Genomic DNA, 13,917 nt, shown 5'->3' with positions numbered 1-13,917 from the left:
ATTTTTGATACGAATGAAGAAAAATTACCCGCAATTATATAATGTATTAATTTGATTTTCATTATTCGAGTTTCACGAATACATCAATGATAAGGGATTGAAATTCTTCGACAATAAAAATTTCATCTGGGTGTATCGTTACTATTATAATGATTTATTAAGGTCACAGTGGTGTGGCGAAATAAAATATATCACACCGTGCATTTAGAAGAATAATAAACATATTGAGAGAAAGAGAGACACGAGCATCATAATTTTTTTACGACGAGTTTTATGGTACTTTATATATTTCTCGTATAGAAAATTAATAATTACAGACAAAATAATTACTGTTTATCACAATAATGAGAGAAAATCTTTAAATAATGTTTCTCTGCATTTTGAATTTCGTATTTCCCCTTTCGCATTACATGCGCATGTATACTAATTTATTTCCAAAAATATCACATACGAACATTTAGAATATCCGTGTACTTACCTTTTAATGAGATTTTCTCTCACATTATCATTCCGTATAATAAAATTTAGGATTATCCTGCACGTTATTCTTACTTATGCCATCGTGGAAACTTCTCTCGAAAACAGAGCAATTTTAGTACGGACTAGATTGACCCTTTCTAACTTCCCCTACGGTATTGTTAGCCGTTTTCTTTCGCATGAAATGCGTTCCAACGTACGGTCCTTCGTGTCTGAGAAATACTCGAGAGTGTATGGGAGCGTAGTGTAACGTCGTCTAGCTGGTCCAAGAATCCAATAAGTGGAAAATGCATTGGAGCGTACGCTCTTCGAAGGCTACTCGAACCGTCCCTTCTCTCCGCGTACCGATTCGCGACGAATATTACGACGAGTCAGTTCGTCTTTTCGCTCTACATAGACACGGTATCCGCGACGGAGCGGATACGAAAGCAGTTTGGTGGAAAACGAGCAATCGGACAATTCTACGCTTACGTATATAAGATGGGAAATGCTCCGCATCGCGCGCGGGATACTCACCGACACAGAAAGTCTCGCTCGCCGAGGCAGAGCTCGAGGCAGTGTTGCCTCGAGGAGGCGGTCATGGTTCTGCGTGCATGACCCTGAAGACGGTGTCCTTGGACTCTATCGATACACCAAGCGCGCTCGCAAGGTTTCACCGCCAGGCAAGTCTTTTGAGCGTAAATCGTGAATACTGGAAATTGGGATTGCGAAAGCGCGCCTGAAACATAGGAAAGTGATCCCAAATTAATTGCGTGAAGATATTGCGGGCACACATATAATGTTAAATTAAATATATATCAAAGATAACATCGCAACATATTATATACAAATGACTTAAAAAAAGTATTTTTTTTACTTTACTTATTTTCTATACAACTCGTTTAATTTCAATATTAATAATCAAAATTAATGTAAAAAATTTAAATATACATTTATCAAACGTAATGTATGTTTTGTTTCAAAAATTACGTATGATCTTTGATTTTATTTTGATAACCGAGCTTTGTACATCACTGTACATTAGTAAAGTGGCATTCGCTGTTGTGTCATTTAAATCCGACGCGTATAATTTCGGTATTCTATAGATATTGTCAGGTTGGACTACAATTTTGATAGATCAGCGCGTTTATCATTTGCCGGCGCGCGAGTACTATGTTCTTCCTCGGTTATTGGCCCGCGTTGCGATAAGCGACCAAGTAGGCACTCCACCCACGTCTCGTCGTACGTCATCCGCTCTTTGCTAAATCGTAATTAATCTTCTCTATGTGACGGGAGCTTCGATCGTGACTCGTGGAAAACTTGCAATCGAAGTTGGGGTTGTTGGAAAGAGAAAAGATAAGAGAGGAAAGAGAAAATAATAATTAAAGTTTAATAAAATAGAATCAAGATATGTTCCTTTTAATATTATTTAGATATACCTTTCAGCACTTGTAAAATCTAAAGCTATGCTGATTAACTGAAAGAGGAATATTGATGCGCGGTTTTATAAGATTTTGTTATATATATATATGTAAATTATAAAAGGAGAGATGCATTTGTATGTGCGAGAGACAAGATGAAAAATTACGTAAAACTCGAAGGGGACGTAATAAGCCATTAAGATAACGAAGGATACTTGAGAGATTGCCAGAGAGGGGATGTATGAAGGGAGATTTTCTGAAGCGAGACGAATCGAAACGCGGCATGTCGATCTTCAAAGAGGCGCTAAAGATATTCAATTACCTGCCATCAGCAGGTCACGCCTTGCGAGGCCGTGCAAGCTAATGCCGTTGCCTGTTTTTAATGGCGACTACGCGAGACTGTGGTCGAGGTTGCGGCCACGGTATAGATGGATTCTTTACAGCGATCAACCGCGGTCGACTTACCCGTGAAACTTGAAATTGTAGGAAGATGTTACTTATTGTAGACGGAGACTAGTACGCGCCATATTATGATCATGAATGCCCACTTGCGGAGCTCGCAAGTTCATACGCAGAAAAAATACGTATATCACTTATTCTGCATAATGCTACCGTATTATATGCGATAATTGGAACATTGTCGAATCTTAAATACTTAGATTACGTAGAATAGAACTTTTCAAAATGTTTCGTTTAACGCTTGATCTACCTATCTCATCTCCTCCTACGTTTTCTCTTTTCTCTTCTTTTTCATTTTCGTAGCTCGGAATCTATTAAAGTAAGGAAAATAAAAGATACACAGATGCAAAATGAAAAAGACGTAGATAATAATTAAAGGAGCGAAAGGATTTACTCTCGAGCGCGTATACACCATAACCGCGAACCTTTACATTTCGAGATACGATTTGTAACCTCTGACCTCTTTCCAATTAGAAAAGCGAAATCGTTATTTCGATCGACGCAAAGCGCAATTCACCGCGGAATCAGCATACGCACAGCAGAACATGGCCGGAACAAGCACTCTCTCCCGCACCGATCGATTCCGTTATTTTACGTGGGACGTGTACTTGTTATATACGATCCGCGGAGAATGGTATTACAATGGTACACATGTGCTATCCATTGGCAATGTCGTCACGTGTTTTCACCGTTCATTTTAATTACTGCACTTAGCTTTATATGCCCCGTGTGGGCATACGCACTTTGAAAGAAATGAATATATTTACTAATTCATACGTAAATTTATTACCGAACGTTAATTGAAATTCAAAATGCAAAAGTTAATATTAACGAAATATAATCTATAGATTATATTTGCATAACTAATAATAAGAAAGATAAAGATACACCGTGTTATATCAATTTCCTACCGCTTTTCCATTAGCATTTCCATTAGCGCAATTTTAATGAGCCCAGTGGAATGCATTCATTACATTGAAATGCGATCGCAATGAAACACACTCTCCTAAACTTAAGCAGTGAAAATAAATACTGATTAAAACTGTGATAAGATTTCATTGTATTTTAAATTACGGCCTTAGTAGAATTTCGTTATCGACAGGAACACCTTGATAACGCGTCGCGACACGAAATAATAACGTTTCACATTGTCTCTATTGCATCTACCGCTGCATCTCGTATTCCTATCATAAATACTCGAAACGTCCCGTAAGTCAATCGTAAGCAACATCGACGGAGAAAAAAAGGGAGTAAAGAAAATATCCGCTCGCGGCTTGTCACGATATCGCGAGACACGAGAAACGATCGGGTCTGCAAATGTCGCATCTGCAACAGAGTAGCGCGGCCATCTCGCGAAATGACATACGTAAACCGTCGTCCCGTACCAGAGAACGCCGAGGAATAGTTCGATCTCTGATATACGAGGTACATTTAGATACGATTTGAGCTCAAGTAGCATCGGCGACGACGTCGTCGCCCATCGACGTCGGCGTCCTGAATCTGATGTATAATCTGGGCTTTCTCGGAGCCCCTCTCTCTCTCTCTCTCTCTCTCTTTTTGGCTTCTCGTTCTGGCGCGCCAACAAAGGCAATGAGATTCCTTTTCTATATTCTATGCGGTTAGACTTTCAGCGATCTACAGTAGTGAATATCACTGCGAACGCGGTACGAAAACCTGTTCAGAAGGCGTAATCTCTGCCGCAGGTGGCTCGATAAAATCATAAATAAGGTGAGGTAAGCTGACCTAACTGCTGGTTCCGCGTAGTTGTTAGGGTTTTTTTACACATGTTCATTAATTCTGTTTCTATCGTAAAATACTGGACAACGACATATGTAAAAGCGACATATATGTATTTCGCGCCGAGATAGGATAACATTTTTATTGCTTTGCGAATCAAATCAATGCAAATTAAGTAAATGAAGATTATGATGATAATGATGATGATGATGATGATGATGATAATAGCGATGTCTGCGTATGATGTCTGTGATTAAGATCCTAAATTTGAATTTTATTCGTCTTTGGAGATTTATCGCACGTTGCTCGAAAATTAACGTTAATAATTGTATAAATGAGACTGGACACAGAGAGACTGAATTGGATTTTAAATTATTCGCTGACAGGCATTCATTTATTTTTAATCATTAACAAGCATTTACTCAAATGCTCTATCGGTATATTTTTCTTCGAGTGCGAGGTTTTTAACCTTAACCTTAACACTAAGGTGTTTTCATCCTTTCGTTGATTCACTCGTAAAACTAAAGTCTTTCGATATCTATTTAATATCTAAACTATAAATTTTTAAGTACCGTTTTTTACATTTTTCTCTATGTATTTGTTTATGATTAGATTTATTATTAATTACATTGGAATATCTTAATCTTATTTTTTTATTTCTTTGAAATTATATTTATAAAATATTTTTGTGATTTTTATCCATGTTTTTTTTTTATTAAGATATAATAAAGATTTTTTCTTTCAATTGCATTTTTCGATGCTCCTCTCCTCGTTGAAGTAAGCATACGTGTGTGTGTAACCAGAATGTAGATGAGGAAAGAAGAGAAAGAGGAGAAAGGATTTATATAGAAAGGTACAGGGGATATATACACGGTGCCACTAAACAGAACCCATGTAGCCATATACCATCGTCTGTATATCTAGCTATTTTATCATTCATATAACTGTATCTAGATATTTTAATATCGCAGGACTGTTGTATCAGGATTGACTTTACAGTATGTCATGCGCTTTGTTTCGCGTAGGTGCACAATAGTTGAGACATTCGCGAAGTCATCCTGCGCTCCTCCGAAACATACGCGTATAGAGCTTGCACATTTGTCTTCTGACGCATAATTGCGGATGGTTGTTATACGTACTTAACACGCTGTGTAAAGTCGTAGTTTTTCAACTAGCTACCATGCCGGACGGCATAATTGTCCCCCGCTTCTGCAACTCGTTTCGGTTTTCTGAAACGGCAGGCGTGTACATACGCGACGTGTCTGTCTCTGACAAGCGTTACAAATTTACTCGACACTCTTTGTACGCGCGAGAACTTTGCAAGATATGATCTAACATATTTCTTCGTATAATTACGAGAAGCCGTAAGTTAGAATTGTACAACCGCTTTTGCCTTTGTTCTCGACGCATTGTCACTCTATGTCGCTATCGCTCCCATTTCTCTTATTCAAATTCCAAGTTGCCATATCGAGCTCTAAAAATTTAGATGCAAATAAATGCGAAGATGATGGATAATTTTTTGTCATCTTGATATTATATACATTGCTTTCATAAGCAAGATCATTTCCATCATACAGTAAATTGTTAGTGAAAGATTATATTTCAAGTTTTGCGACCGACAGCTTGGTTTCTACTCCAACTACGTCTTTTCGTGCGCTTCCGATATTGAAGATTCCTATCGAAATTTATTTATAAAACTAATATTATGGATAAGAGGAGACGTTCCTAACATGGATATCAAGCTCGAATAAGGCATGCTCCTGCGTTGGATCGAAGCCAACATTTTCAATCGCCCTTTACACTCGACAGAATTTCCATTCTCTTTTGCTCTGTGTGGACGCATTTCTAAGAATTGAATGTGCGCTCGTACTTCTAACATATCTTGGGACGGTCAGTTTTCTCATCCACATCGTACCCGCTTGTCTTCCTCCTACTTTTGTCGATACTTTTGTTTTTCAATGCCACTCAATGTCCGTGCCCGCGTTCGCGGCACACGTCGCAGGAATTTTACTTTCAAAAATGTATCGACGTCCATTTCCCGCGGCAATACGGTACTCTGTCAACCGCAGGACTGTGCTTGTCTAGCGCAGGAATAAAATACAAACCGTAAGCTTGTACATATTTTGTTACTTCAACATCGCATTTCGCAATAAGTGCTCGTCACAAAAGATATCGCACCAAGTGTCGCACGAAAGATCGCAATATTCGAGAAACAAAGTCGAGAAAAATCTAATTCTGTGATAATTATGTAAGATGCGTCGTCACTTCACGTTACATTCAAGCTCAAATCTAATGACACATTCCGGCGTTAGCGAAACGAAAGATTTCATTACCGCAAAGTATAACGCGTGCCGACACATCCGTTGTTGCCTCTCATTCATCTCCGACGTGAAAAAAAAAGCACGTTTCGGTCACCTTCGTTGCTATCGTCATAAATATGCAGGAGCGGTAGAGACAGCAGGTAAAGGCAGTCAAGGCCCGGCTTGTCCCTCGTCACTTTTTAACGTCGTGTAATGTCGTCAGAGCGTCAGTTATATACCACATAGCTGTACATCCCTGATGGTATGTGTCTAATTTGCGTGCGTGCAACGTGCGGCCTGTTGCAAGAATTTAATACACAAAACCGTATCTAGGCGGGACCAGAGCTACGTGGAAAAAGGGCTAGAGAAACGTATGCAAACGTCGCATCCTTGCTGCACAACGTGAAACTAACACGCGATTTGGTCTTGCACGATCTAAGTGAGGGGGAACGCGAGGAGGAACGAGCCAATAATATAATTACTTTCGATAGTCGTACGGAAACTATTCGCACCTCGCAGATTGCGCGTTCTCGCGCTGGCTGCAATTGAATATTCGGCGGCACCGGAATTACAGGACAACTCGCTCAAGATCCACTCAAGGAGATCACGCGGCTACGCCATTTCGTTCCCGGCTCGCAGGGAATGCAAAGTGTCGAGTAATTGTCTTAAGTTCTTGCCATTAACGTTACCGCTGTGCACGCGACGACGGCTGCGTTCCGATAATTTCGATATACACTAAGCGCGCGCACTGTGTTTTACGAAACTTAATTAAGCACGTTGGTGATTATCGTTCTCGTGGGAGATGCTATTTAGTTATATCCAAATGGTTAGAACATGAACTTAATCGCGCCTGCATCGTGAGAGAATCGAGTACTTTTGCTTGAAAATCCGTTTGTGCGCGCGTGCGTATGTCATTCACACGGTTCAGATATCTCAAAATATACCGTTTCTTATTAGACTTGTATATTGTATCTATTGCACTCCCGATATTGTTTAAATAAAATATATAATTCTGTCTAATAATTTAAATTTAATTGATTGTTCGCCATGTATGTATGTATGTGTGTGTGTGTGTGTGTGTGTGTGTCGATGTAGTAAGTGCTTCAACGTAACTATTACTGTCGGTCTGCTCGATTGAGTCAAGGGAATTAGCTAGTTAGAGTATGACGAAGGCAATAATTACTGTTTATTTCTCCATGACCGTCGATAACCTGCTAGGATGACTCTGCATGTTGGATTCGGAAGTGGTCGAAGATTTCTTCCGAGAATGACTATACGATTTTATGATTATTTTTACAACATTCTAACTACCGACTGCTATTAATAACAGTAATTCCAGATTTCTAGACTCTGTCTCTCTTTCTATCGCAATTATAATAAAATGAAATATATCGAAAGATGGACGTGACTATTCATTTGTGTGAAAAATAAGCATTTATAAATTTATAAATGACAAATGATATTTGTTTAAAACAAAATAGTATTAAATTTACATACATTAATATTATTAAAAATTTTATAGAAAGTACATTATTGTTATCGAATTATATATTGTAATGATAAATATTTTTCATTTTGTTACATATCTATTATATACGTGAAACACGGCAATAATTTCGAATTAGTTTTATTAAAAGCAGTTTACTAGCAGATATAATAGATCAGATATAAATTTTCTGTTAAGAACTTAAATATTTAGCGTTTGCGTATGTCTGTGCCTTACTTATCTGGATAAATATGCGAAAATGTACACGTATTCGTGTCTGAGGAACAAAGTTCTTCGCAAGGCATTTCGATTCCGGACGATCAAGTGCGTTTTACGTGCCGGCTGGCACTTGGCGTGTACGTATTATGCAGCACGAGGTATTTAGTATTCTCGACGCTATCGGACCGAGACAGTACTTCCCACGGCTATTTGAAATCCAGTCTGCAGTATATAAGGCACTTTGGCATTCAGTATCTGTGCTGTGCACCAACACGCAATGTTCATCGTCCATCGCGTTGGATACGCGAAAGGAGGAGGCACGAGACTCGCTGGCATAAGTCACCATCGATTGTTCGCGTATACCGGTGACAGACGTACGGTGAATGCATTCTTCTTCTTTGAGCATGTCAATTGAGAATAGCCGCGTAACATAATTGTTTGGAGGAACGATAGAATCGCGAAAGGACTGAGGACATCTGTTATTTCGATTCTTTCTTCACTACTTTCTATATAATTTTAGATCATTTATCAATATTATTATTATATTATTGACTTTATGACTGATACGATCGCATTGCAATATATGATAATGATAAGAAAAGTATTGCTCGAAAGGATTCGAAGAATAGCACTGCAAATTACTTAACTTTTATGCACGTTATTTATCTACGTTGCGTACATTATACGTTAGACAAAAAAACAGAATCGCATAAGCGATTTCAAAGAAGGAAGTTGAAATCAATTCTCTTTTTGAATATTTATAATTCCTTTACACGGTGAAAAGCTTACGTTTGCCTTCATCTATAGAAGCAGCCCATTCGTTTCTCCAGTCGTTTGGCCCACCGTGACTGTGCTCAACAGCTCCATCTCCCGTAGCGAGACAATCGTGTATGAAATTGACTCGTGAATTATGTATAATTTGTCAAACTATCCAACTAGCGGCATCAGACTGCGACTTTGTCATTATAATCGTCAAAGTGCATATAGCAATTATTGTGCGTTGCTTTGTGTCAAATGTTTTTTAAATTTGCAAATTCGTCTAATAAAATTAACGCATTTAGTTTTACTCTTTTACATAATCTTTTTTATTTATGTATATTATTAATTATCATTAATTATGTATATTATTAACAATTATTATTATGTTATTCATATTGCAAATTAAACAGAAACAGAAAGTCAAAATATGCATATTATAAATGTTACACAAATACCGTGTTCGAAAGCTCAAGTTGTATCTTCGATCAAAGGGCTAATCGGTTAATCGTCTTTTTTACACAGTTCCATTCAATCGTAAAAGTACTTTTACACGGTAGATAGATATATAGATACGACCAAGTACCGATAGCCCGCGGTTCAATATTGCTTGCTGCGAGTCAACTCATGTTTCGATGCGCGATGATGCGGCGATACGGCATTATTGTCACCCAGGAAAGAAGTCGGTCTATCGCGATACGAGTCGTCCTCCCCAGATACAGGACAAAAGTATCAATCGACCGACCGATCGTGCGGGCCCGTTCGATGAGACACATGGAAATGTTAATATCGCTCATTAAGAAGAGACAGCGCCCTGGTAGCGCGAGTGCCTTTCGCGTTTTATATGGAAATCGTTATTATGCATCGGTCCCGAACGCTATGCACGTGCGGCATTGTGAAGTCGCGACGTTGCAGTCGATGGTAGGCAAGATCCGTTAGTCGACGCCGATTCGATAGCGAAGAACCCGCGGTGATGTGTCGGGTGACCACAATAAATACGAGAACAATCGCACCTTGGCGACTCGCTCGGCGTTCTTTCGCCAGACGTTCTATGTTCTTCGTCGGCTTTAAAAGAGGATAGGAGAGAGAGAAAGAGAGAGAACGTCGGCCGTATCCGAATGTATTATCCGCGCGTTGATCTATAGTTCTAATTACGGCGGATCGTAATAAGCGCGCGGCGCAATTTCAGCGCGAATCGGTCCGCGCGCATAAATCCTCCAGAAATCGGCAGTTTAAGAGCTAACAGCACTGGGGTAGATTTTAAAGTCGGAAATGCTAAAAGCTGGAGACGCGCCAGAGCGAATCACTGGATACTTTATGAGCGCGGATTCCCGCGAAGATTTACATCCGACGCTTTGGCACGAGAAATAACAATCGTAAGTTGGCCTAAAGTCGACGTCCGCCATGACTTAACGAAATCCGATAAATCCGAAAACGTCGCGTCTGCCCGCGCGAATAAATTGCACGGGGTGGACAGATATTTTTTTGTCACAAATAACAGTATAACCGAGATCGGCGCGTATCGATTATTTAATAAACAACACTTAATCCTCTAAGCGCTTCTCTATTAAATCTTCGACTACAGCATGTAGACTTCACCGGTGAAGTCATATCAAAATTCTGTATAATACCAGCCAAGTTAAATCCCTTGGACGCGAGGCGCCAACTTGGTATCGGTCCCTTGGTCCATCTTCTATCAAAGCGTGCAGAAAACTTTTGCTCCGGGACCGGGCTTCTCTTCTAGGATCACTTATCCGTTTATATCGTTATAAACTTCTCGCGATACCGCCACAATTTTCTCTTAGGCCCTCGAAGATGCGCAGGACCGTTACACACACTCGCCTACACGTAGCGGCGCTCGAATTCCCGTTTAAATAAAGGCGGGAGGATAAGAATAAAAAAAAAAATGACTCACGCGGAAGTCGAGGTATTTCGTTCAGGTGTACCTGAACAACTGTTCTTAAGAAAAATATGTATACGGATACCGCTTTTGTTTCTTTCTATCGGGACTACACGCTGCGTGTACGTACATACGTGCGCGTGCGGGTAAATAACGATGATGGGAACGAGGAAAATAGAATCACGAATGACGATTGAAGGAAAGTGCAATCGTAAAGGATAGGAAATGGCTACGTACACAACGCTGTTGTACATACGCATATATAAATTTTTGATGGACGTGCGTATTCTGTCTACATTTATATCCATCGAATTTGCGCGGCATAGAATTCCCGTTAAATCCACGCCGCATATTATGTTGAAAGAATCTTATAAATATAAAGTGAATCGCATACACAATTTTCTTTTTATCTTAAAAAGAAGAAACTCATTTATTTAAAAAAAGATAAGAGGGTCGTGTTACTTCTCATCGTTACTTTTTCAACTGAAAATTAATAAACTAATATAAATTTGCGCATAATTTCTGCCTGAATGTTTTAACGCGTTGAAACAAATTTAAGCGATCGGCGGAAAAACTGTTTTACATTCCCCTCGAAAAGTTTTAGTCGCGAAGTAACTTTATGTAAATATTAATTATTTCTGTTATTTTGTAAGACCGCTCGAATAAGGGATAAATCGAGGAATTGTTAATATTTCGATTATCCGTTAATATAGATTGTTTTAAAAAGAAATTTCTTTGATTTTATAAGCAGTTGCATTTACTTCCGATGCTCGACATGCTTGACCCAAACTCACCGTTGAAAATCAACGGAAGCAAATTTTTTCTATAACCCAACTTAGGAAATTACAACATCGAGATGTCGAAGAACGAAAGAATAGCATTAGGGACGAAGCTCGATATTAGCAGAGAATTCGAACCCCAGATCGGACGGCCCAGTAAGCCGTCTCTAAATCTGATTATATCGTCCAGAACTAATTACCCCGACCGTCGGTTTGCTGCTAGGTACCTTCTGTACCAAATGGTTCTTCGCAAACGAAGCATCGAGGACGGAAAGAGGGAGACGCTTGGAGACGAGACGATGAGAGAGGTCGGCAACTCGCTCGTCCGTTCGCCTGTCTAACGACGATCCTATCATCGACTAACGGGGCCCACGGCTTCACAAGTTTCGCGATCGTGACATTGGTGTGTCGTCGTCGTTTCTTCTTGTCGTCGGCATCGATGCCCTGCCGTCGATCACGATCACGTGCTATATATAGACGACCGAGCAACATTTTATTTAGCTATTCGTCTCGGTTTCGGCGGATAAGAGTCGGATCCGTGCAGGTTTTTTGTTTTTTTAACGGACAAGTAGCGGAGATGGTCAGCGAGAAGATTCATTCGATGGCCGTGCTAAAAGGAAACTCGTGTCAAGAGACTATTAAAGCGTGACCGAGATCCTCCTCGTTCTCGTCCACGTCTGACCGATTTGCAGTCGATCGAATTAACCTCTCCTCCCTTCATCCCGCCGTATCCTGTCTTTGGTCTGTAGAAGATTCTATTAAATTGACGTATACGGAGTCTAACGTGATTTCGCGTCGTCGAAATCTCGCGATTAAATCTTTCGCGATTTAAGTTCATAGAGAGAGAGAAACCTGAACGCGCGCTCGCGACGGATGACAACGAGCGCGCGAAAGCGAGATAAGAACGGGTTAAAGGCAGTAAAAAGTGTACTTTGTCGACGTCAAGCTGTCACATACAGGCAGCATACTTGCGCGCCGAGAGGGCCCGATTTTCTTGAGAAATTCGCCGTAAATGTTCGTCCGGTGCGTAAAATGCTCCAAAATCCTTTGCGTATCCGCGCCCCGCGAATGCCTTTACTTTCTCCGCTTCTTAGACGTATGCTAACATTTCTTTACGTATCTTACCGTACCGTTAGATTATCACATGTACTCTCGAACAGGCGTTCATGGTTACGGCGGCACAAAAGATGCGAACGTAAAACGAAGGCTAACAACGATCGCGCTCCCTTTGACTTTGGCACGTCGTGCCTTTTGGCAATTATCCGGCACATGATTACGTGGGGAAAAAAAAAAAAAAAAAATACCGCGCGTAGATTGTACGAGAGATCGTAAGACACTTTTTATTTCCATTCGCCAGATGTTCGTAGCACGAATTACAGCCATGGCTCACGCAATTGGCGAACGCGATGCCATCTTTCAACCGAATCTGTTCCGGTCATATAGTTAGTTCTCGATGTAAAAACTGACACGGAATGAATTGCGCACGATTCATCCATTAGATGATTTTTATGCCGTGCAAAGACTTCCAAGCGTAGGTAAAAGGTATTAGAAACGGTATATTTCACGGTGGTAACGAAATTTAGACAAATTTATCAAAGTTAATTAAAATAATTTTTTGTGTAATAATAAGTTTAAAATAATTAAATAATTTTTAGTATAATAATAATAAATTAATTAATATCATTACAAGAAATTATTGACTTTATATTTTTTTATGGAAAAACATAAATATGTAATGATATAGTGGTAATAACGGTTGTACAGATTGTACAGATTGCAATTACTGTTTTAATTTCGTTTATTGTCAGTTCGTGAATTATTACTGATCACTTTGAGATACATAAAATGATAATAGTTGAATTTTTCGAGATATTATTTCAAGTATTGAAGCTATGCAATTATAATTTATACACGCACCCACTTTAATTTCCTTATCTCGGAAGCAAATTACCTGGTTCGCGTTATTCTTGACAGATGCGCTTGAAAAATATTACAGAACGATACCGCTTCTCTATAGGTATAAGATCTCATTCCGCCATTTAATTAATGCCCACAAGTCCGACGTCTGCGGACGTATAGTTTATATTAATTATACCCCGGAAGATTCAATTAGTGCGTTTCTCATTACACTTACTTATACCGGTATCTATTATTCATGAGGAACCACCGCAGTAGCACCCTCTGACAATGCACGTGATCCTTATAATTCATTGTTGAAACCAAATATATAGATGTACCTGACGTATATATATATATATAAATCTTCTCTTTTCCGTATATAAAACGCGCGAAATATGTTTTTGGAGACATTTATTTCGATATGATATATAAAAAATATTTATATCTTGTTTTTATATTTATCTTGTTATTTATATATATTTTGTTTTTGATAGATAAAATATCA

The 13,917-nt window shown here is 39.2% G+C and overlaps 2 protein-coding genes across 7 annotated transcripts in view; one reads left to right on the top strand and one right to left on the bottom strand.

Annotated features, from left to right (window-relative positions):
- Atg16 (Autophagy-related 16) overlaps window positions 1-13,917 on the top strand; it is a 377,667-nt gene that overhangs the window by 202,214 nt on the left and 161,536 nt on the right. The window lies entirely within an intron of this gene.
- Window positions 1-13,917, bottom strand: part of Neo (neyo) — a 122,697-nt gene that overhangs the window by 47,296 nt on the left and 61,484 nt on the right. For all 3 annotated transcript variants that reach the window (XM_070305472.1, XM_070305474.1, XM_070305473.1), the window contains exon 3: window positions 994-1,195. In XM_070305472.1, coding sequence (XP_070161573.1) covers window positions 994-1,195 — 202 coding nt within the window. The remainder of the gene's footprint in view (window positions 1-993; window positions 1,196-13,917) is intronic.

The sequence above is a fragment of the Polyergus mexicanus genome, unplaced genomic scaffold, assembly GCF_030449975.1.
Source record: "Polyergus mexicanus isolate NDT 795.1 unplaced genomic scaffold, iyPolMexi1.0 SCAF_12, whole genome shotgun sequence".
Lineage (NCBI taxonomy): Eukaryota > Metazoa > Arthropoda > Insecta > Hymenoptera > Formicidae > Polyergus > Polyergus mexicanus.
This window is presented reverse-complemented; position numbering and strand designations above follow the sequence as displayed.